The 25,955-nt window shown below is 36.0% G+C and overlaps 1 protein-coding gene across 1 annotated transcript; it reads left to right on the top strand.

The window, feature by feature from the left end:
- Positions 1 to 846: 846 nt before the first annotated feature.
- On the top strand, positions 847 to 25,034 carry rnf145a (ring finger protein 145a). Its single transcript, XM_051860524.1, is given in 12 exon segments — positions 847 to 1,194; positions 2,504 to 2,742; positions 9,588 to 9,696; positions 12,904 to 12,995; positions 17,193 to 17,428; positions 17,546 to 17,721; positions 17,939 to 18,079; positions 19,029 to 19,211; positions 19,294 to 19,343; positions 19,346 to 19,440; positions 20,902 to 21,258; positions 23,560 to 25,034. Coding segments are annotated over 11 exon segments (1,935 nt in total). The 5' UTR covers positions 847 to 1,194; positions 2,504 to 2,558; the 3' UTR covers positions 23,872 to 25,034.
- Positions 25,035 to 25,955: the final 921 nt, after the last annotated feature.

Here is a 25,955-nt window from a genome sequence, read left to right as displayed (position 1 = left end):
CTCACAGACAGTGCAGATGACAGTGGCAGTAACTCTGCGACCACCTGACTTGGAATGCGCTGAGACCACCGGGCTTGGTATGCCAGCCACTCTCACTGACCTCAGTTGTGGATCCATCACATTAGCAGTCAGTCTCCTTTGTCCCGGGACTGATCCAGTGATCAAGGAATTCCATGGTGAACCAAGCTCCATGGCCATTGGGGAAACTTGAGGTGTGTTGGTAATGACATGCAGAGACTCTAGCATGGCAGCCATGTCCTGATGACTCTGGTGTGGCAGCCATGACGTGACGAGACTCTGGTGCGATGGCTACGACGTGACAAGATTCTGGAGTGGCATCCATGACTAAATAAACAGGAACCCAACAAAGGCACAACAAGAAATAAGGAATATCAAAATAAAAATCCTTGAAATAGAGATATAGGGAATCAGGACAACTAGACAGTACTACACTTATTTAAATCTTCTTGTAATATTGCATAAATTGGCAACATTTTGTTTCCTTCACACCCCAACACAAAAACTCGATTTGAAATCAAACAAAGACAGACTCCTGTAATTGTTTTCATTTATTTTATTATAAATAAATAATATTAATATCTAAAAGTATATTTTATTAATACTTAATGAAATATGTAATAAATAAGATTAATATAGCCTATATGAATAAAATATATTATTATTATTATTTTAACTATATGGAAATTATTATTATAAATGCCAATCAAGCAGAGATATTAATGTGAAGAGTCAGCATTACACATAAACACATAAAATAATTTTTGTATCATTCACAGCCCGTGATCTGGTTCAATACAGTAGCGCTGTTAATCTTTATTGCACAGTTGGCATTGTGAATGCTGAGTAGTCTGGTCTGACTCCTTGTAATTTCACCTATCCACCCCCTCTCTTCCTTTTTCTTTCGGTCTTCAACGTGTGCCCTCATGATGCCACGGCGTTCGTTAATCCGCTCTCCTCGGCGCACATGCTCAGTACCGATCACTGTGGCAATCTGTAATGGCTGCGGGATGATGTGATACGAGTCCCGGTGCCGCGCCGCGTCTCTTCGGTAGGAATGCTATTTCCTGAGACCGCCAACCACTCCGTTCATTCCTCCGTCAACATGGTTGACATCCGACAGAAGAATAAAGGTCGGACATCATAGGCGCGAGCACTTAAGAGAGTCATATTCATGTAAGTTGAATGTTTATTTTGTCTCTGTAAATTGTGTTTCATTGAGCGGGGGATCCGGGCATGCATCTGTCAGTGTGTTTGTTATCCGAGGTCACAACAGTTCATAGCAGCATCTCTAGAGAGAAGGCACGTAAATAGCCGCGTGCTGCATATATCTGCATCTAAATACTATGCATAACGAGTGATTAAAGGCCACGATAGAGATATTTGTCTTTGTGTCAATATCTTTTTTATTATAAACGTTTAACACCGGTTATCAACATGCTAAAGCAACATCTCGCCTTGTACAAATAACATCAACACATCAGATTCTCAGGTTTGTTGTTCTTATTTATAAAAATAGCTAAGTTATTTATTTATTTATTTTTTGTAGACGCGCTTATTTAATTCTGCAACAGGCTCATTGTGCGATCAGCCAGATACATACAATGAATTTTCAATGAGCTCGGGGTTACTATAGTTCATTTCGACAGTTAACGCTGGTTCTAACGCTAGAATATACATTAGCAGGATTTGAGGTCTTATAAAATTGGGGTTTTATAAAAAGTTACTTTTTATAAGGCTTAACCCCTCCAAAGGAAGTCCAAACACAAGTTGAAGTCTTCAAGTAGGATTATAAATTTGAACTCTATAAGTTCTACTCTATCACTTCATTATATATTTACATATTGAATATGTGTATCACACAAAAAAAAGAGTTTGTTTTATTTGTGTTTTTTTTTTTTTTTTTTTTTGTGCAAAAACAACAGATTGTGAAACAATGTCCTACAGAAGTTACTTCACAAAAGAAGTTAATGAACTCCTCCCTCTGAAGTCTGTATACCTAGCAGCACACTGAGTGCAAAAGAGATGCATTGCATTTGCCATTATGTAACTATTTCCCCATACAAGGCTGCTGCGTACAGTGTTATGGGAACTTTGACAATCGAGTTATTTGCAAACACATCATTTGCTAGGTTATAGTATATAATACAGCTTATTAGATTATTTTAGGCTCGCTCTGTACTGTGATTGTGTGAGTTTTAAAGACAGGCAGCCCTAAGGAAACAAACAGGTTATGTAATAACCTGTTTAACTCTGTCCATTTTATATTTAGTCTGTCTAATTATAGCCTGCATACAATCTTTTTGTATTTTTTGCTGTATTTGGTTGATACACAGAGGAAATAATTGTCTTTATCAGTATATTGGTCTTTTTTTCCTCTTGTGCTTAGAGCTTGTCTTGAGTCAGAAATCAGCTTTTTTTACTGACTGACAGTCATGAACTCTCTATCTGTATGTTTCTGTCTACTTACCTCGTATCAGTGCAGTGCTGGTGTGAGAGAGTGCCAGTGAATTGCGTGTGGTTGGCGGTAGTCAGGAGTGATGGCTGTGAAGGAGCGGGTGGAGGCGGTGCTGAATGTGGGCCTGCGGGTCCCCAGTATCATGTTGCTAGAGGTGCTGTACCGCTGGGATGTCAGCTCCTTCTTCCAGAAGATCCAGAGAAGCAGCCTCAACAACAACCCCCTCTTCCAGTATAAATACCTGGCCCTCTACCTTCACTATGTGGGTGAGTAACTAACAAGCCTATGTTTATGTGATAATATTTGGGGTATACCATAGTATACGAATAAGGAGCCATTCTGTGCCATCTCTGCACCATGTTAATTTTTCTGTGAGGGAATAAATGGCTTTTAATCAGTAGATCAATTTACTTGTTTATTTGTTCTCTTCCTACTATCTAAAACCTGGCAAAGCTAAATCCAACACACTTTCATGACAATTCATAACTATTTTACGTTTTGGCGAATTAGTGGATAATTCGCATTAATGTGTATGATAACATTTGCATGTTTTTGTGCGATTTGCTTATGGCTCATCAGGGTTAGGTAAAAAAAAAAATTCTAAAAATTGTAAGTTTCCCTACAAATCGCATTATACGAATTCATATAAACTTACCACTTTGTAAAATAGTTTTCTCATGGGCATGGGTTGGTTATATCATAACTATGCTGTTATAAAAGATAAAATGTGGTGTGTTATAGTTCAGGACAGTCAAGCAGTCTATGAAGATTCTTTGCAATTGGAATAGGAGAGAAACAAATTGTTCTAGAGGTCAGACAGGTGGTCTGTTCATCGGCTTTTTGCTCCAGATTACTCCACTCATTTGAATAATGGTGGCACAGGCAGCAAAATGATTGAGTGAAGAATGGGAAAGACTGAAATGAACTGTCAAAAACCTCACATGCAAATGAAAAATCACCAGAAAATAAATAAATCAACATATTCAAACCTATTTCTCAACGTTATTTATTCTGTTGTCCTGCTGACAATAATGGAGTCAGAGGCGACTGGTTCAGGCCACAGGTCTGTCAGACAGCGCCCTGTACTGAGATTTAAAAAGACTCAGTGGAGCGTGGCATCAGCCCATATTCATCTGCTGCACATCCCAGCAGACACAGATCATGAGTTATTCACAGGGCTCATGCTGTGTTGATGTGTGTGATTTGAAATCAACTGTTTTTGTTGTCAGTGACTTAATTTCCCCCTCTTTCTCAATTGTCTGTGTTTGTTTTTCTATCTGAAAGGGTTTCCGACTTCTGGAGCACCATTTGGTCTTGTTTGTAAGAGACTTTAGTACAACTTCACCCACATAACCCCATGTTTAAATGGTTTATAAACTTTAATTAACACTGCAGACTCCAGGAAAACTGGCTTTTGGAGCAGATGTTTGTATAGTACTCAAAGGAACAAACACTAATGACCCTGTATTGTCTGGTATGTGTGGTCATGAGCTATGCTCATGTGGCTGTTATTTACCCTGGAGAGGAGGCTTTTGAGGTTACATGCGGATATGTTCGTACAATAAGAATAGCAGCTTCTGGTAATGGCTTTAGAACCAGACCACCACCCAGCAAATTGCAAAGCACAAAACAATACACCATACTGTACATCCAGTTTACAGAATGAAAAGTAATTGTTTGAATGAATACACAGTGAAATCTGGGTCAGGGTGATATAACTGATATCATAAAATTCTTAAAAAGAGGGTGATATAACTGTGATATCATTAAATAAAAATGGTAACACTTTAGTTAAGGGTCCAATTCTCACAATTAACTAGTTGCTTATTAGCATGCATGTTACTAGGATATTGGCTGTTTATTATTACTTATAAAGCACTTATTAATGCATTTTTCTGCATGACCATAATCTACATCCCTTAATCCTACACAATAGCTAAACTTAACAACTACCTTACTGACTATTAATAAGCAGTAATTATGAGTTTATTGAGGCAAAAGTCATAGTTAATAGTGAGAATTTGACCCTAATCTAAAGTGTGACCAATACAATTCTTAAAATATGAAATATTTTTGACATATTTTACATATATTATTTCTTAGATGATATTTTAACAAAACTGCATTTTGCTTACAGTCATGTGGTCCAAAACATTAAAAGACGTGCAGAAAAAAAAATACATAAAATAGGAAATATCATAGAAAGGATGTCATGTGGTGACTCTGCAAAAACATAATATTTATGAGTTATTCATACATGATATTTGTAATATACTTTTTCATTTGTTAAAAGAAATGTATGTTTTAAATTTTTATGTGTTAGTAATTGTTAAAATTGACCAAGATTATTAAATTCTGTACAAGTATTGTTCATTGTTAGTTCATGTTAATGTTAACAAAAAAAAACCTTATTGTAAAGTGTTTATAATAAACTTTTTTTTTTTTTTTTTTTTTTTACATTTTATAACATTTGAAACCAAATTAAATACAGAGTACATTTCTAAAAATGTTTTACGTGTTTTAAACTTGATTTTTCGAACAATTTTTCCTTTTTCCTCTTATAATGTTATTCACCCTTTTATTAAACACAATAAGCCAGTGTGACTCTCTTTCCACATTAACTGACTGATACCCACAAACAGTACTAGGTTGAATGTATTCGCAACAATAAATGTATAATTTAAAGGGTTCATCCAAAAATGAAAATAATGTCATTTATTACTCACCCTCATGTCGTTCCACACCTGCAAGACCTTTGTTCATCTTCGGAACACAAATTAAGATATTTTTGATTAAATCCGATGGCTCAGTGAGGCCTGCATTATTTTCATTTTTGGGTGAACTAACCCTTTAAAGCAAACAGACATTATTTGTTTTTCTCAGTTATGATGCTCAAAGTGGCAGAAAACAAAAGACTTAATTTTTCCATATCTGCAGTGCGCTGTATTAGCTATAGATGCTCTGACATTAGCCATTGTTTAGAAGCAATGATGACATTGCGGGTGAAAAATCCAGCATGAATTCCATGTTGGTTTATGTTAGTTACAGCTGGTGTAGTGGTGGTGGACCAGCATAGTCATGCTGCAAACCTGTAACCAGCATCCCACACTGGTCCCTGCATGTGAAACACACTGCTGGTGACCAGCAATGCTGAATTTTTGAGCAGGGATTTCAAAGATACCGCTAGCAGAACCCTTACTGTTGTTCCGTTTAATAGAGATTCAGCAGCTTCTTGTCTTGGCTGCAGCTTTGTTCTGCAGGTGCATTTTGTCCAATGTAGATGGTGATACCCTCAGGACCCCCTGCTGAATGTCGGACAGAGTCCAAGTACAGAAGCTCCCACAGGTCAAATAGGACTGCTGTCAGGAGAAACTTTGGACTTCTTTAATCTCAGGCTTGCTGGGTTTGTATTAGTTTTGAGAAAACCCACCTGGCACTGAGAAGCTCCTGTGAATTTTGCACTATAATGAAGCCAAAATAGGACTGTCCTGTCTGTTGAACACTTCAATTTCAAAATATGACATAGTAAGCCCATTAAAACTAATTAAGATGGCCTTGCCTAACACCAGGAGCTGACATTTCTGCAGAACAGCTCTACTCTTTCTTCAAACAGTTAATATCTATATATTTTGTGCTTTAGCCCAGTCATTATATTGATTAAATATAATGTATTTGTGGCCACCCGGCCTTTTTTACCTATACAAGTTTGTTCTGGTTGAAGGCACTACAGCAAAGAGGTTAAATTGAGACATGGAGAACACCTACTGTCAGCAAGATCACAGGCACTTTCTGTCTTTACTGTCTATGGATAATACGAGCTGTCTTTCAACATTTTATCCAGCCACAAAGCTGGCCAAGTCCTCTGCTCTTTGACCTGGCGAGAGCTTCCTCATATTTCACCACTAACTTTATTCCCAGGTAATTGCATTGGTCCTAGCTAGTGTGCCAGCATACTCCACATTAATCAATACTGAGATAAACTTTGTGCTTTCCACCCAGTGGAATGTTTCCACTGTGTTGTATTTCTCCTGTGTTCTAGGGGTATGGCACGTTTTCATATTTGTGAATGGCAGAAGTGGATGAGCGGGTGAGGGGATGAGTGCTCTACGTCAGATAAACAGTTACGCAACAGAAGGGATCAAGAGGGTTTGGCAGTGGAGTAATGAAGGCTTAATCTGTGCATGGCAAAAGCCTTAATCTCCCGCCTCATCCTGTCTACACACACTCGTGTGAACACACATGTCAGCGTGAGCCAGTGAATGTCAAATTGGAGGCTGAATCATGTACTACAATACTCTTGTTCATTATGCTGTATAATACTAAATGTATTTACATTTAAAGCACCCTTTTTCTATCTTCTGAGGAATTTTATAAGATGAATGTCATTCCATTTTTGTAAGCCATTTTTTCCCCCCATTCTATATCCTCCACTTGAGTTTTCTCACTATAACATACTGTAGGCTCAAAATAGCATCCAACTTAGTGTTTTTCATGTAAAGTATGCAGATTTTCGGTATGCCTGGAATACCTGATGATACCGGTATCAACCCCCAGTGGCCATTCAGAGAACATCAGTGGGCACTGGAAGCAATATTTTTGAAAGGGAAGTGTTCTTAGAGGGCATTTGTTTAAGGCGAGTTCAAGGATTCAAGATGAAACGAGCTGGAACTGCTTGCAAAAGAATATGGTGTGCAACATTCTCTAGTCTGCACTGGACATTCCAAATCCATTTGTCCTGTTGGCTGAAGCAGCACAACACTGTACCACTTTTTAGTATGGTTTCTGTGTACTTTTGACATGACACTCGCATCTGGTGTAGACGGGATGTGAAACCTTCCAGGTTACACCAATGCGGTTAGACAAGACTGTGTATAGTCTCCATAGCCACGTCAGCTTTCTAGCGCAGCTGTCTGACTTTCCGTACAAGCAACTTTGCATCTAGCATCCAGACATAAACTGATATATCTAAACAAACTAGACACTTTATGATAAATCCTTCTGCTTTTTTTTTTTTTTGGAGCTTCTTATTGTTTGCTGGTTGGCTGCTGTTTGTGATAAACTACCTAATTAAAGTTTGAATTTCATTACCTTTGCGTTTGTTTAACACTTACAGTATAAGTACAATTTTCACATTCACTGTGAATGAATTAGCCTAATCACTCAAATGCTTCATTCAAAAATGAAATGATTCATTTATTTAGGAATGAAACATGTAACTGTGTGTATTAGTGAGTCCTCTAACCATTCATTCAAACACACTGATTCATACAGGACCGACAATAATGTTGCTTGGAAACAGAGCTATTTTTCTTTGGCAGTCCAAAAATAGACAAAGGAGTTGTCAATATTGTGTTTAGAATGTAAGTTACACATTATTATCATTAACTTTTTATTTATTGAACTATTGTATAAAAGCTAAATCACACTCGAAATGATGCTGGTCAGAATTTCAGCATTAATGATTGTCTATATGTTAATAATATGGGCTACATAGTAAATATGCTAGTAAATTTCAACTCGACTTCTGTCAGTGAACTTGAAGCAATATCTAACTTGATTTTTTTTATCGTCTGACTCATATGCATCAGACTGACAAAAGATCAGACTTAAATTATTAAAATTCAGAATCACCATGTTTATTTTCTAGACTGGTAACTGAATATCATTTGCTAAATTAAACATGCAGTAGTATGCAACTTTTTATATTTGCATATTGCATGCTATTTCACATGCGATTTACAACCCGAATTCCGGAAAAGTTGGGACGTTTTTTAAATTTGAATAAAATGAAAACTAAAAAACTTTCAAATCACATGAGCCAATATTTTATTCACAACAGAACATAGATAACATAAATGTTTAAATGGAGAAATTTTACAATTTTATGCACAAAATGAGCTCATTTCAAATTTGATGCCTGCTACAGGTCTCAAAATAGTTGGGACGGGGGCATGTTTACCATGGTGTAGCATATCCTCTTCTTTTCAAAACAGTTTGAAGATGTCTGGGCATCGAGGTTATGAGTTTCTGGAGTTTTGGTGTTGGAATTTTGTCCCATTCTTGCCTGATATAGGTTTTCAGCTGCTGAAGAGTTTGTGTTTGTCTTTGACAAACCATTTTAAATGAGCCTTGGCCCACAGGACACGACAGGCGCTTCTGGACCATGTTCACATATGGCTTCCTTTTTGCATGATAGAGCTTTAGTTGGCATCTGCAGATGGCACGGCGGATTGTTTACACCGACAGTGGTTTCTGGAAGTATTCCTGGGCCCATTTAGTAATGTCATTGACACAATCATGCCGATGAGTGATGCAGTGTCGTCTGAGGGCCCGAAGACCACGGGCATCCAATAAAGGTCTTCGGCCTTGTCCGTTATGCACAGAGATTTCTCCAGTTTCTCTGAATCTTTAGATGATGTTATGCACTGTAGATGATGAGATTTGCAAAGCCTTTGCAATTTGACGTTGAAGAACATCTTTTTACGCACTCTTTCACAGATTGGAGAGACTCTGCCTCTCTAAGACATCCCTTTTATAGCTAATCATGTTACAGACCTGATATCAATTAACTTAATTAGTTGCTAGATGTTCTCCCAGCTGAATATTTTCAAAATGTATTGCTTTTTCAGCCATTTGTTGCCCCTGTGCCAACTTTTTTGTGACCTGTAGCAGGCATCAAATTTGAAATGAGCTCATTTAGTGGATAAAAGTGTAAAATTTCTCAATTTAAACATTTGTTATGTTATCTATGTTCTATTGTGAATAAAATATTGGCCCATGTGATTTGAAAGTCTTTTAGTTTTCATTTTATTCAAATTTAATTCGGGTTGTAAAATAGTGTATTCTGCTCACTATCCAGTATGCTGGTATTCTGAACATTGCCAGAGACTATTTATGCAGGTGTGACTATCAGTGAACTGGATATCCAGATTCAGATTCAGTCAGTGTGCTCTGGCTGTGCGAGTTCCTTTGACAGTCTGAGTGAATGGACTCTCTCTGTTGGTCAGGGATATTGAGAGAGATGTGACCTCAGAGGCCCTTCTGTGTGCTTGACAGCATCCTCACATAGCGGTCTAACAGCAGTCTCATTCTTTATCCCTCTCTCTTTCAGGTTACATTCTGAGTCTGGTTTTGCTCACTCTGCCCCGACAGCATCTGGTGCAGCTCTACTTGTATGTGCTCACTGCTCTGCTGCTGTTCGCAGGTCACCAGATCTCAAGGTGAGAGTTTTGGACTTAAATATAGAGAGATTGACAGAAAAGCTGCCTTCTACCATAACAACCCCACTTTCCAAAAAAGATTCTGTTTTGGATGGTCAATAATGATCATTCAGTCAAGGGAAATCCCAGACATTATGCAGTTTGATACAGTCTATTTTATAAAATATAAAGATGCTGTCATATAAGCAAAATTTTGCAGGGGATTGTCAGCTTTCTGTTGCAAATTCACATGACCAACTGGAAACCAACGCAAAATATGCATGGGGGAATCTTTCACCTTTAACACAAATTTCCTGATTGAGTGGATTGTGAAATGATAATGAAATTAAATGCTAAACTGCGAAAATTCACCAAACAATGGTAAATATGACCGCACCTTAATTGAATATATTTTTCTATGTTTAGCATAAAAGGGGACTGACCCTAAGCCGATCCTTAAAGTTCACCCCCCAAAATTAAATTATATTATATTATATTATATTATACAACCTTAAAAATATTACTACAATTTAAAATAACTTTTTCTTTTAAATACAGTATATTTTTCTAAAGTCATTTTCCTTTTATGGTTAAGATTTGAGCAGGCATTACAAACAGACGCATTGATTTACTGAAGACTCTGCCATGCTCATGGGTCTGCGATTATAGTGTGGTGCTTTGCACCTGACAGGTGGCTGTTTAGTGTCAGATTAAGAGAGAGCTTTTAGCACATCTCTCAGCATAATGTGTGTCTATAGAAAAAGCAGTGGCTGCTCAAATTAAGATCACCCAAGTGTGGCAAAGCCATTACTGCCAGCTCGTAACTTACCTGCCTCACTCCATTCCCTCTTTGCCTCATTCTGAGCAAAGCCAAGCTCAGTAAAGGATTGAAGCAAGCTTTGTAAATGTTTTATTCAGGTATGTGTGTGTCATGTGTGATAGCCATTCTGTCCACTTAAAGGTTTTAATCTCCCAAATAACATGCCTGGGTCATATTTCACCACCACAAAGAAATTTGTTATGATGTTATATGCAAAGCCATTTTGATAGTCAAATTTCTCATCCAAAGTTATTGTGGGTCTTCTGAAGAATTGAGTTGTGTCCCAATTTGCATACGTATGCAAATACTGCGAGTAGTGTGATAATTCCAAAAGAAAAAGTACACTTTAAATAGTCAGATGATACACTTAACCAAAAAAGAAAAAGAAAAAAAAACAAAGTGTTGAATGTTAGACACTTCATGCTCACCTTTTGCAGCTTTAATTATGTAGTGGAGGGGGAGGGGCTATCAGACTCCTATGTTGAATGACAAAATAACCTTATATTCATACACTACATGGTTGAGTACATAGTGCATAAGTGTAGTTTAAATATAGTTAAAGAGTTAGTTCACCCAAAAATGAAATTTATGTCATTAATTACTCACCCTCATGTCGTTCCAAACCTGTAAGACCTTTACAAATTAAGATATTTTTGATGAAATCCGAGAGGTTTTTGAATCCTCCATAGACAGCAATTTAAGCAGCACTTTCAAGGTCCAAAAAGGTACTAAAGACATCATTAAAATAGTCGACGTGACTACAGTGGTTCAACCTTAAAGTCCCTGTAAAGCCATATTAAAGCATGTGTTCTGAGTTTGTCACACCACAGAAAAATGTGTTATTAACCACCCAGCCAAATTTGAATGATTAAAAAAATCACTAAGTAAATGAAATAAGTTATCAAAATCGTGAAAAAATAAGCAGTATTCTCTGCTCTCAAACGCTGGGGGCATGTCTGCTGTCGGAGCTGAAACCACACCCACTCGCGAGGGCTGCCGTCTCAACCGGTCTCAACTAACTTGTCTAATGAGTCATACTGATGCATATAAACAAAAGAATCACGTTAGAGGGTTGCAAAATTTAGTAGAGTTATTGTGGACTACCTACTAATTATAACATAAACTTATGCACACAAGGCAACTTAAACTCATTGGTGGGCACATACTGTCGACTGTTGGGAGAGACTCTGTCCGGCCCCATATCGTCGGTTGTTGGTGGGACGGGAGGATGAAGGCCGAGGCGGAGATATTCTGTTCAGCCCCATTCACCAATAACAGTGGATTATCAGTGAATCCCAGTTGTCTCTGATGAAAGTTTTTAAAACTATCCAGTGTAAAATTATCACTGCAGAGACTAAATTAATCCACCCCTTCTTCATATCATCATTTTTAAGAAATTTAAATAAGGAGACCGAGCTGTTTTGTGTATTATCGCAATTAGGTAATATGCATTTGCGTGACGAAGGCATTACTAGCTAGCAAAATGTAGGCTGTATAACTAACGGTAATGAGTATGACACTAGAGATTGAGCGAGCCGCTGTAGCAATAGGGGCGGGGCCATGCTCGGGGGCTCCAGTGTGTCATCAAAACCCCGTTTTAGCTCCGCCCACAAAATCCTGAACACAGAATTGGTGAAAAACTCTCACTCTAACTTCACAATTCAGTACTACAGAGTTCACAGTTTTTGAAATGTGCTTCAGCAATACATTTATAATGTGTTTAGAAACAATTCTCAGAATTGACTTTACAGGGACTTTAATTTTATAAAGCGACGAAAATACTTTTTGTGTGCAAAAAAACAAACAAAAAAAACAACTTTTTAAGCGCTTCCAGGTTCTACGTCAGAATGCCGGCTCGTTATTAGCCGAGCTGTTCACGTGAGCAGCACGACGCATGCGTGTTATGCTTCTTTTATGATTATAATATTTTAAGCTTGAAAGCTCCAGTTCAGTAGTAACTGTATAAAAAAAGAGCAACTATTACATTATTCTGATACTCTCCCTTTGTATTCCATGAAAGGAAGGGAATTACAGATATATACTTATATTTTTTCCCAGTAGTTTACGATCAAAAATAATTGCTGAACCCCCTGCAGTAGCGCTGCAGAGCCCCTAGGGTTTGCAGGCCACCTACTGTATTAAAATCCCTTAGCTAAGGGAAAAGAATTATTTTAAACTTCTGAATGTCAGTGGTGGTTGTTTTTGGGCTCAGTGGGACTCAGCTGAGGGTTATATAAGCGAATGTTCTCTCAGGAATTCTAGTCTGATAAAAACAGACGGACTGATGGTTCCACCGCTCTGCTCTGTCTGACTCGGGCTGTAAGTATAGATCCTCCACAGGCTGTGATGACTCAGGGGGAATGTCATGCTGTGAGAGGTTAGAATAAGGTCTCTGTTTTCTGTTTCAGGGACTATGTGCGCAGTGAGCTGGAGTCTGGCTATGAGGGCCCGCTGTACCTGGAGCCTCTGTCCATCAACCGCTTTACAACTGCGCTCATCTGTAAGTGCCTGACAAAGTCCCCAAAGACTGGCTCACACTTTTAAAGTCAATGTGAATTGCTGTTAGCATCCCATTTATACTTCCGTATAATGTGAAGGTGTCGCATTACTGTGTGGCTTTATAATACGCACAGCACAGGAAATTCAAGAGAACAGTTTTTAAAAACTCAAAAGAACATACAGGAGAAAAAACAAAGATATTACACATAACATTGACAAGACCGAACAATAAACTGAAAGAACTGAGGGCTTAAATACACAGGAGGTAATCAATGTAAAACAGAACAGGTGCAGGAACTAATTATCAACTAGTGAAACTATATGATAACTGGAAACTCACTGGAAACTGGCAAAACACAGGAAACGCAGTGAAAACAAAATAATAAACGTGTTACAGAAGGAGTTCTGGGGAGTATATTCAATAAGAAAAATCAATTGACTGGATTGTGAAAATTGGTTGTTCCATATACCAGGTTGTTTCAGAGTAAGTTTTTATGTTTTGATAAAAGACATTTTGAAAAATGTGCACTGAGGAACTAGGGCTATTAGGGCTGGGTGATATATTACCAAAAATGATATATCAGTTTTTAATATTTAAAGCTGCAGTCCATAACTTTTTTTGGTTAAAAATGATCCAAAATCAATTTTTGAGCAAGTACATAACCAGCCAGTGTTCAAAACTCCTTACCCTAGCCCAATTCACAACAGTAGCTCGTAATAATGTTTTTTTTAATTTGAGTGGTACTGGTAGGTTTCTGCAGGAAATACGAGTTTGCCCTGATGTTGTTAACATTAACAATTTGAGAACAAAGTATAACAATGATAATAATTTGCACGGTTTGATGTGATATGAGCTAAGCAATCGTTAGATTTAATCACCATTGGTAGCGCGATTTATTGTAATGCTTTTTTTCTCAGTTGATCAGAACAAAATTGGCAGACATGTTACTTGTTGGGAAAACATTTTCTGGTGAACATTCTTATTTTGGTCATACTTCCAAGACATAGAATCTGTGATTCCGAAGTACAGTATCCACACCGATGTGGTGACTGACAGCAAACATTAGATTCATCTGCGCTGAGGAGCCGTGCCGACGCGCAACCCACGTAAAGATAAAAATTCCCCAAATAACTGCAATTGCAGGTTTCAAACAGAGATGGCGACAAAGAGGCAAAGCTTACAGACTGCAGCTTTAATTAGGCATTAAGCATTAATTTTTTTACTAAAACAATTTAATACATGAAAAATGCAGCAAAGGCCATCTTGCTGCCAGGAATGAAATGCTTATAATGCACTTGCAACCATAATATTCGTCCTCCTTCAAAGTTTGCGGATGGGAATCAGGGTGTTGGTATGAAAAGAGCTGAAAATGTACATTCTTGCTACTGTCTCTGTCTGCGCTACATTGCTAGTAGAAGGGGACTGGTTGAATGTTCATGTAGTCAGATCGACATCACCAGAAAAGACGTTTTAGAGAAAGAGCAAGTTATTATATTCTGATTAAAAATTCCAAACACCAACTGTTTTTTTTATATATATATATATATATATTTAAATTAACACACCAATAAATCATTCACAATATGACTGTGAAGTTGCATTAATAAAGTATTAAATCAGTTCTGATTTCATGTTGACTTCAAATTGGTGTTCCAAGTCGTTCAAAAGAGAACCGCTCTGTTAAGATTCCTGTCATGTGCGAGTTTCACACAGACTCACTGCTCTCACACTGCTCTCATTCAGTCTCTGCAGCATATTCTTTCCTGAACGTGTGCTCATGCAGTGTCATTCTATGGAGAGTTGGGTAGTTTTGCATGTCTTGGGATGTGATGTCAGAGGTCAAGCCATTTCCCGCTCTTGTTCCCCTCTCATAAGCCGCCTGCCCTCAGACACGCTGTGCGAGTGCCAGAGATGCACATTTCATATTTCCCCCTCTCTTCACTTTTGCTATAAGTACCATCTTTTGTCAGCTTAATGTCAAAACCTCTCCTGCTCACTTCCTTTTATTTATTTTTTTTCTCACTCACAAATACTGCTCTTCCCCTTGTTTGTAATATGTCATGCTCTCCCAGTCCCTCTCTCACTTTCTCTTTCACTGTATTTCATAAGTCTGTCCCTTTCTTTGCTTTCTCATCAACTGTATTTTTTAATTCTTTCTCCCTTTTTATGTGTCTCGTGACTTTTATACTGTTTACAGGGTGAATCTTACTATCAAGAACATGTCAAGGTCATATTTCACCCTAACTAAAAAAATAAATAATAATAAATGACATTTAAATAAATAAAATTTTACATATGGAATGTTGCATTATTTTTGCATAAAGAACATAACACTCTACATTAGTTAGCATTAGTTAACATTAGTAAATGCATTAACTATTATCATTAAGAATGAGCAATATTTATTCAACTTTGTTAACATGGGTTAATAAAAATACTGTTCATTGTTAGTTCATGTTAGCTCAGGACAGGCCCATTTAATAATAAGGTAACATTTTACAATACGGTCTCATTTTATATCATTAGGTAATGAATTTGCTAGCATGAACTAACAATGAGAAATACATTTTTAAAGCTTTAATATTAGTAAAAATCTAATTGTTCATTTTTTGTTCATGTTCGTTCACAGTGCATTAACTAATGTTAACAAACATAACTTTGGATGTTAAAAATTTATTAGTAAATGTTAAAATTACTGTTGACTAAGATTAATATATGCTGTACAATTCATTAAACAATTCATGTATGTTCATTGTTAGTTAAATTTAACTAATATAGTTATCTGATCTTACCAAATGTATTGTAAAGTGTTACCAATCATTTTAACTGATACAGTATTTGATTTTAATAATGTATTAGTAAGTGTTGAAATTAACACTAACTAAGATTAATAAGCTTTTTCATTGTTAGTTCATGTTAATCTATTTTAAGATCACAATGATGTTTTTTGCATTATGACATTATTTTCATTACAATTAAACACATTCTACCTTAAGTGAAAATCATTGTTACCAGTGTAAATCTGTTTTGTTAAGTTATGTATTTATTTATTGTGGTGTTTTTTTGTTAGTACATAACAAAAGATGATTTTAAAAGACATTCAAATATACATTAAGGTCTTTCGAAGGTCTTTATTTATCCTGTCTTAACTGAATTAAACATTGACTAACAAAATGTTTTCAGTACTTTTTTCACCATAAACAAAGGCTAAATTATCTATAACATGAAAGTAGAATTTTTATTGAAGATAAACTTGTAAAAAGCAAATAAATAAATAAATAAATAAATAATATATATATATGAAGGTATATGGTCTTTATAATAATCTTTTTACTTTGTTTTTATATATTTTATATGATTTGATATATTTTTAATTCCAAACAGTAATTATAATTTGAAATAAAAAACAAATTTGGCTGAAACAACATTTTATAAGTTGGTCCAAAGTATTTCTTTCAGTATAGTGTACTGCCATGTTAAAAATATAAATATTTAAAGAACATCTACTTAAAAGTCTAATCCTAGGTATACAATAGATATACATTTTTATAGGTAAGGTACTATGTAAACATCACTATATTGCTGTTCTGAATTTAAATTTTGCTGATTTTTTTTTCTAGAAATAAACAGTGTACAGACAGTGATTTTCTTACTGCATTACAGTAATAAGAATTTATTTAATAGGACTTAATAGGTATTTAATAGGGTTTTTAATAGGGTATTTAGGTATTTAATATGGTAATAGGGTTTAATTTTCTTTATTCGCTCAATCTTTATTTTTTTCTTATTTCTATCTTTTTTCGCTCAATCTTTATTTTTTTATTTATTTATTTTTTTCATTTTGTGGCGATATATAACCCTAGCATTTGTTAGTGAGATTCACCTTTGAGTTTACTGCTTGCTCTTTCACTAGTGTGTGCACTGAGTTTTTGAGTGCTGCTGAATCCTTCAAGCATTACTCTCAGTTCTGTAGGGCCTAATTAACTCCAGCAAGAACAGATGCATTCATTAATGTCAGTGGGTACAGTAGGGAACACACAGCTCAGATTCAGGTGCTTTGCTTTGCTTTAATGTACCATATTGCAGTTTGGTATGGTATCATTAGTGATCTTATTATTACTAAAATGCCTATATATTTCTAATTCTTTTATGAATAAGATGTTTTTTCTTTCTCTGTGTCTGTGTATGTTTGAATAGGCCAACTGGTGGTGTGTACCTTGTGCTCCTGTGTGATGCAGACCAAGCGCATTTGGCTGTTCTCAGCGCACTTGCTCCCTCTGGTGGCCAGGCTGTGCCTGGTCCCTTTGGAGACCATTGTTTTCGTCAATCGCTTTGCCATGATTTTCACAGGCCTGGAAGTCATCTACTTCTTGGCCTCCAACCTGCTGGTGCCATTTAACCTGGCCAAGACAGCATACCGGGAGCTTGCACAGGTTAGAAAGTGCCTTTCTGATTAACAGTAGAGGCTTAAAGAGTGAGATTTAGGGCAGACTTGAGAATGTCAAATCAAGGAAACAAGAATTAAGCTCTTCTCTGTCTTATTCTGTTAGGTGGTGGAGGTTTATGGGTTGCTGGCTCTTGGGATGTCTCTGTGGAATCAGTTGGTTCTGCCTGTGTTGTTCATGTGTTTCTGGCTGGTTCTGTTTGCTCTGCAAATCTACACATATTTTAGCACACGAGACCAGCCCACATCTAGAGAGAGGCTGCTCTTCCTTTTTCTCACCAGGTGAGTGGAAGTTCAGGCTGCTCTGCTCATAAATCCTGAGCATTTTACTCAAGGGCGTATTAGAGAATTAGATAAATAAGTTATATTAGAGTGTCCCTGATTTTTTTTTTTTTTTTTTTTTCCCATATAAAGTTTTGATTTGATAAAGTGTTTGATAAAATGTTTGATTTTGGTCTCATGAAGGTACACAGCAACTTAAATTGTAAATGCTCTCCAGTATTGCAGAGTGCTGTTGTACTCCATACTCTCTGCTGGGCCTGGTCTTCACCGTGTCCTTTGTTGCTTTGGGAGTGCTCACTCTTTGCAAGTTCTACCTGCAGGGCTACAGGGCTTTCATGAATGACAACACCATGCACAGGTATCATATACCCTTCATACACCCTCTTGTTGCTCGGAACTTGTAGGACTTTTTTTCTCATGAAAAAAAGAAAATAAGTAGTTATAAAAAGAGTAAAAACTTTCTTTTCCATGTAACGAATGTGCATGATGATCATTGACTGTCAGTTGCCATTTTGTTTGGTTTAATAATAAAATTATACATGTTATTATTATTAATAATGATAATAATAATAGTATAATTGTTATTATTTGGATAATTATAATTTATGTTTTTGAAGGATGTCTCATTAAAGCTGCATTTATTTATCATAAAAAAAAATGCATTTTATTATATCAAAAATACAGTCAAAACAGTAATATTATAAAATATTATTACAATTTAAAATAACTGTTTTTTATTTTTTATTCCTGTGATGCAAAGCTGAATTTTCAGCATCATTTCTCCAGTCTTCAGTGTCACATGATCCTTCGGAAATCATTCTAATATGCTGATTTGGTGCTTAAGAAACATTTCTTATTATTATCAATGCTAAAAACAGTTGTGCTGCTTAATATTTTTGTGGAAACCGTGATACATTTTTTCAGGTTTCTTTGATGAATAGAAAGTTCAAATGAGCAGCATTTATTTGAAATTGAAATCTTTTGCAATATTATAATTTCTTTACTATCAAAAATGTCCTTTGATTAAAAAATAAAAAGCGTACTGATCCCAAAATTTGTGTATAGTCAGGATTTTAACTTGTCTTATCTCGTTAAATGAGCTTGGACTTTTCTTCAAGCTTTTTACCTCTAATTAAGCTGCCACTCTTTTCTCCAATTAATCTTCCCCTAACTAACTATACCTTTATGATTACCCTGCTAAACAGTTTGGCGTGAAGTCTATATTTGATTCATTATGGCTTCTTTTTTATCACTTAATTGATCATTTAACTGGCAGAAAGTCCATCAATTCCTCATCTCTCTCTTAGGGGCATGACGGAGGGGATCACTCTTTTGATCCTCGCTGTTCAGACTGGACTGATCGAGCTACAGGTCATCCACAGAGCCTTCCTCCTCAGCATCATCCTCTTCATTGTAGTGGCCTCCATCCTGCAGTCTATGCTGGAGATAGCTGATCCCATAGTGCTGGCGCTGGGGGCCTCCAGAGACAAGTACATAATGATGAATGTTGAAGTCATATATTTATGTATTATGCAAGTGGATGTTGTAATTCAGTATTCTAATTGCCAACAGGAGTTTATGGAAGCACTTCCGCGCGGTTAGCCTGTGCTTGTTCCTGCTGGTATTCCGGCCTACATGTCCTACATGATATGTCAGTTCTTTCACATGGACTTCTGGCTGCTTATCATCATCTCCTCCAGCATTCTGACCTCGCTACAGGTAAAGATCCCACGCAGGCACACACCATCAGAAGGGGAGAAACCGTATAAGGGAGCAGATACGGAACACTCATAAAAGTGAATGGGAGAATTGAATTTTTACATGATTCAAGCTGGAGCAGCAGTGTTTATGATGCCATTGTTGTCAGAATTTATTCCTGAATCCTGATATGGAATATGTTATTGCAATGTAATCTTGACAAACAATTTTTGAGATTTCAAGCGTAACATTTGCAGTACAAGTAGCGGTTCTAATAGAAGGCACAGCATCATAAAGAGTATAATATGATTTCCTTTCAGTTTTCGAATGAAGTTTTCTAATATTCCTTATATGAAGTTTTCAAAAGAACCTTCCCGTTTCTCTTGGATTATGTTTACGTTTCCCACTAACCATAATATCATAGCATAGAAATGACACTGATTCTGGGAGCCCCTGTAATTTTTAAATAAATTTTCTGTATATATCTTAGGGAAATGAAATATAGTTTATTCTTAAAGAAAGGAGAAATGAAACTCTGGTTTAAGAGGTTTAAGGATGAATGCAAAAGAATGTTCGAAAACTTAATTTCGAAATAAATAAATAAAATATGATGTTAGTACCAACAGTGATCAAATGAAAAATTATATCAAAGGAAACCATTTAAGTGAAGTCACGAGCTAACTAACAGGCTAATAATTTTTTTTATTTGTGTAATTTTTATCCATATTTTTATTTGTATTCATTTTATTCACATTATTCATTTATTTATATTTATATAAAGCTATGTTGTTTGCATTTAATAATAATAATAAAAATAATATTTATTTATTTAATAATATAATATATTTTTTTTTTATTAAAGTTATTTAAATATTTAATTTAGTAATGGTAATATTTAACAATAATATTATAATAATTTAGTGTTTGCATTTTTAAAAATAACATTTAATAATATTTAATAATAAAATAAAATAAAAATATAATATTTTTGTCAGTCTTTTCAAACCAAAATTTATTCAGACACCTTGAACATTTCATTCATTAATACAGTTTATTCACTATAGTTTAAAAAAAAATGGTAATAAAATATGACGATCTGAGTTAAACTGTGTCAGAAAAAATTAATCTTAATTATGTCAGATAACACTTAAGCAAAACATGGTCAGGTCAAAGTGTGAATAATTTTTGGTTCCAAATTTTTATCAATTTTACTGATAGTCCACTGTATGAAGAATTGTTGGGTATAATATGTCACAGTTTACTTTATTTTGTTATCCTCACTTACATAAATGAACTACAGTGTCCTGCACCCACTAGTAAAAATATATCAAAAATGTCTGAATAATTTTTGGTTTGACTGTAAATGTAATCCACTACCCGGCTCTCTAGTCATCAACCCTGAAAAACCTGTTACAGGTGACTTGATGGGAGTTTTATTTGTGTAATGTGAAATTCTTCTGTTTTGAACTCTTTCACTTCCAGGTTCTGGGAACACTGCTGATCTACGTCCTCTTCATGGTAGAGGAGCTCCGCAAGGCTCCGGTGGAAAACATGGATGATGTCATCTACTGGGTGAACGGCACCTACAGGCTGCTGGAGTTCCTGGTTGCGCTGTGCGTGGTCGCGTACGGTGTGTCGGAAACGGTGTTTGGGGAGTGGACCGTGATGGGCTCTACCATCGTACTCATCCATTCTTACTATAACGTGTGGCTGAGGGCCCAGCTGGGTTGGCAGAGTTTCCTGCTCCGCAGAGATGCTGTCAACAAGATCAAGAGCTTGCCTACAGCTTCTCACCAACAACTCCAACAGCACAATGACATCTGTTCCATCTGCTACCAGGTGTGTGTGGATGTGAGGATTTGTGTTTGTGATGGATGTCCAGGTATATTCTTTGTCTATTTTTGCGGTAGATTGATGGTGGGTTCAGTTAGGGTGCATCGCTCTTGTTCATATAGTCCTCTAAGTATTAAACTTATGCGCATAATTTGTGCCACACCATTTGTACTATGGTAGTGAATGATATATAATTTTGTGTGGCTTGCTGACGAAAGACTTCAAGCGATTGGATTTAAAATGTCTTTGTCTGGTGGACGATATTGTAGACCAATGCTTCATGAGGCTTATTGCTTTTATATGGACTATTTACAGTATTTTATCCATAAAATAAACACAATAAACAAAAAATATAATGATATTGATAACAAATTTATACTTCCGCCAAGTAGTGTTGTTCTTCAGAAACACTTCAACACACAGTGGCGCAGTAATACTGATGTAATAAGGTCACAGGTGTATGTTTGTAGAGTAATTTATCATATTACATTGAAGGAGCGACTTAAGCCTTATCCAGAAATATATATATATATATATAATTCACATTTATTTGTATAGCGCATCCCGGTGGGCATCCCGAGATAAAACAGAAAAACAAATGGAGAATAATTAGCGTAGCTGCTGCTCATAACATTAAGCAAAGATAGTCATGTGCAATTGATCTGAGATGAGATGCATTATGTGAATGCTTGGCTAAAGAGATGTGTCTTTAATCTAGATTTAAACTGGGAGATTGAGTCTGAGCCCCGAGCATTATCAGGAAGGCTATTCCAGAGTTTAGGAGCCAAATGTGTAAACGCTCTACCTCCTTTAGTGGACTTAGATATCCTAGGTACAACCAGAAGTCCAGAGTTTTGTGATCTTAAAGAGCGTGATGGATTGTAGGGTGATAGAAGATCAGTTAAATACACAGGGGCCGTATAGGTCAGTAGCAATACTTTATAATCGATACGGAACTTAATAGGTAACCAGTGTAGAGATGATAAAATTGGTGTTATATGATCATATTTTCTTGACCTGGTAAGAATGCAGATTGTACTTTAAGAGATTCTGTGTATAGGTTTTTGGTAATAAGTAATACCTCAGTCTTATCTGAATTTAATAAAAGAAAATTACTGGTCATCCAATGTTTTACATCTTTAACACCCTCTGTCAATTTGGATAAATTAGAGATTTCATCTGGTCATGATGAAATATATAACTGAGTATCATCAGCATAGCAGTGGAAACTAATTCCATGTTTTCTTATAATACTGCCGAGTGGCACCATATATATGGAAAATAGCAGAGGGCCTAATACAGATCCTTGAGGCACTCCCATAATTTACTGACGTTATCTTAGATTTTTCCCCATTTAAATACACAAAATGGTAATGGTCTGATAGATATGATCTAAACCACCTTAATGCCTGTCCCTGAATACCAGTGTAATTTTGTAGTCGATCTAAGAGTATTTTATGATCTATAGTGTCGAAAGTAGCACTTAGATCAAGTAACACTAGTATTGAGATACAGCCTTGGTCAGAAGCTAGAAGTAACACCCTAGCAACCACCCTGAGTATCCTAGCAACCACATAGCAACACCCTAGTATCCACCCAGAATACCCTAGCAACCGCATAGCAACACCCTAGCAACCACCCTGAGTACCCTAGCAACCACATATTACCACCTTAGCAACCAGCCCAAGTACCCTATCTACCATTTAACCCTTCTGTTTTAATTTAATTCAATAAGTCTACAATTCCCACAATATTAAGCGGAAATAAATCAAGAATAAATAAAATAATTTGATATATATATTTCAACTCATATTAGATATGTGAAGATTTGTGAATCTGTTTACCTTAGTTTTTACATGTAAATTACAATTGCCTTTAATATAATAATAATGATAATGCTGATAATATTTTAATGTTATTAATAGTACTACTAATAATAATAACGATGAAAACAATGTTTTATTATTATTAATACAAGGAATACTTCTACTTCTACTACTACTACTACTAATATAATTTTCCATCATTATATTAATAATAATAGTAATGATGATAAGAATAAATAACTATTATTATTTTACCCAACCTACATTAATAATAATAATAATTATTATTATTATTATTATTATTATTATTAATTTAAAAAAATTATACATCTCAAAATGAATATAAATTTAATAATTTTTCCTTTTTTTAAATTTTTTTTTCATATTGTATATTATTATGATGCATTATAATATTGTGATGCTTAAATTTGCTATTTAACAAAAATGATTATTTTTATATTTTTTCTGTTCCTAAATATAGGACATGACGTCAGCTGTGATCACCCCCTGCAGTCACCTCTTCCATGCCGGCTGCTTGAAGAAGTGGTTGTATGTGCAGGAGACTTGCCCTCTTTGCCACAACCAGCTGAAAGGCTCATCACAGCCCGGCTCCTCCACACAGGACACCCCGCCACAAGAGACCCTGGATCTGGATCCTCCACAGCATCTAGAGTCAGATTCAAGCCTCCAGGTTCCCCAGCAAGACGACACCACTCACACTCCAGCATCAGACCTTGCGACTGAACTAAAAGAAGATGCAGCCTCTCCTGCCTGCTCCTCCTCCCAGTCCTAAAACCTGCCTCGAGCCAAACTCAGCTCACACACTGCTGGCCAAAAGAATTGTGTTGCAGCAGAATATCCGATGGGAAACTGTCGGCTCTCTGTGACGGTTACGCACACTGAATGCTCCTTAGACATCTATACAATCAAAACCTTTCTACAGTCCCCCGCTCATCCAAACCATCACAGAATCCAGAGGTGAAAAGAATCATTTCACCAATTCCACATCTGGATCTACCCAAACACCAGCTCTCCCCCAGCCTTTATTATAAAACTACAATCTCCAGCAAACACCAACCTGAATGTGATCATGTGACCCTTGAATATAGTGCTGTGATGCTCTATAGGCACTTAGCACATATCCACTAGCACGCTCTCAGCATCCAATAGCAGTAGCCCGTCTCTTTTCTGTTCACTATTTGTTTTCTTGAGAGAAAAAAAATATATATAGCCTATATATATGCCACTGCATTTGCACTAATGTAACATAAAGCAATGCTCCAAAGTTTGTCTTGTCTGATACCAAATATTTTGGTGTGTATGCGTTGAATCAAGTTATATACGAAATATATATACCCATGTACAAATATATATTTAAAGGAATTTTGATATGCAAAAGTACAGTGTTAAGCAGCACCGAGTGTCATGAAATGGCCTCAGGCTCATATGATCGCTACGCCTCTTTTGCGACCTCTAGTGGTGATAGTGGGAAGTGCCTTTGGCTGTGGATCAGCACTGGTGACGGTTTTAGAAAGTCAAATTCATTCTCGTCAGTATTTGGCATTTAGCGCATTTGTGAGCATGAATACATTAGAGAATGTATGAACACACTTTGCGAATGCCGTTTTAACTTTACACTAAGTGGTTAAGTTGTTTAACATAGTTCGGTAAATGAATACTTGGTTTTAAACCTGGAAAAAATGTTACTTTTATCTGGAACACCAGTTTTTTTTAAGCTGTTACAGATATTTTTCCATTTAAAAAGCAAATTGGATTGAGAATGGAGAGTATAATCGTAATAGCTTTCTTAATTTATCTCCCTTTGCTTTTATACAGCATAAACGTGGAATGATGTTCTGTGAAGGCTAACTTGTTTGAATTGCAGCTGAATTCAGTAAAATATGCCTGAACTCTGAACGTGAACCTGAATGTCAGAATAAATCCAAACCTATGAAACATTTGTCCTGGCTTTCTTTCACTGTGCCTTTCACATGGCTCTTAAACCCACCTGTGATGATGATGATGATGATGATGATGATGATCATTTTTTAATGAATGCTTGTGTTTAATGTAACCTTTAGTAAATCTTAAAAAAAAAATATCCATACTGTACATTCTAATGTTATAATGCTTAAATTGACTTATAGTATTTAAAATGTTTCATTTTTTTATTTATTTACACAAAATAGTACAATTTAATTTTGGCTATTTAATGGTTATCGGCCATAACATGACTAACAGAGTGTGTATATAATATACATATATATATATAAAACAGTTAGTTTCTGTCCTTGATTCTGATTGGTCAATAGCTGTGTTTTATTCACGATTCAATACACAGCACCCTTAGCAACCACTCTTAGCAACGTAAACTGTTCTCAATTGATATTGTTCAATGAAGCTTACTGTATTATGTAGAAGAGTATTGTGAGAAAGAGATTGAGTGAGTGAGTTTATTACCTGCATTCAGATTTAGCATTTTCCTTCAGGTTAGTCCTATGTTCATAATAAAAAATATGTTTAAATGTCAGATGTATTATCTTGTCCTTTTAGCAGTTAAGGGGTTTTCCCATGACTGACAGCCTTAGTCAAAGCATTTGTCAGTTGCTTGTTCCGTGTTCACAGCAATTCAGTCTTTTCAATGTAAAAGTCTTTGCTACTGACTGACTCACTCATAAAGACAGTCTTTGCCGCCATCTAATGGCGTGAAAATGTAACTTCTGTTGCTGTTCATGGTCAGGCACTAATTTTTCATGAGGAAGGAAGGCTTTAGTGAAAGTTTACTTCATGAAAGTTGCATTGATACATATTTTTGGCTTTAATATTTGTATTGTGTGGTAACCGTTTTATAAAAGCAATAATGTACTCGAGGCTAGT

The sequence above is a fragment of the Ctenopharyngodon idella genome, chromosome 14, assembly GCF_019924925.1.
Source record: "Ctenopharyngodon idella isolate HZGC_01 chromosome 14, HZGC01, whole genome shotgun sequence".
NCBI classification, from domain to species: Eukaryota; Metazoa; Chordata; class Actinopteri; order Cypriniformes; family Xenocyprididae; genus Ctenopharyngodon; species Ctenopharyngodon idella.
Note: the sequence above shows the minus strand (reverse complement) of the source record. Positions and strands in the feature narration are given on the sequence as shown.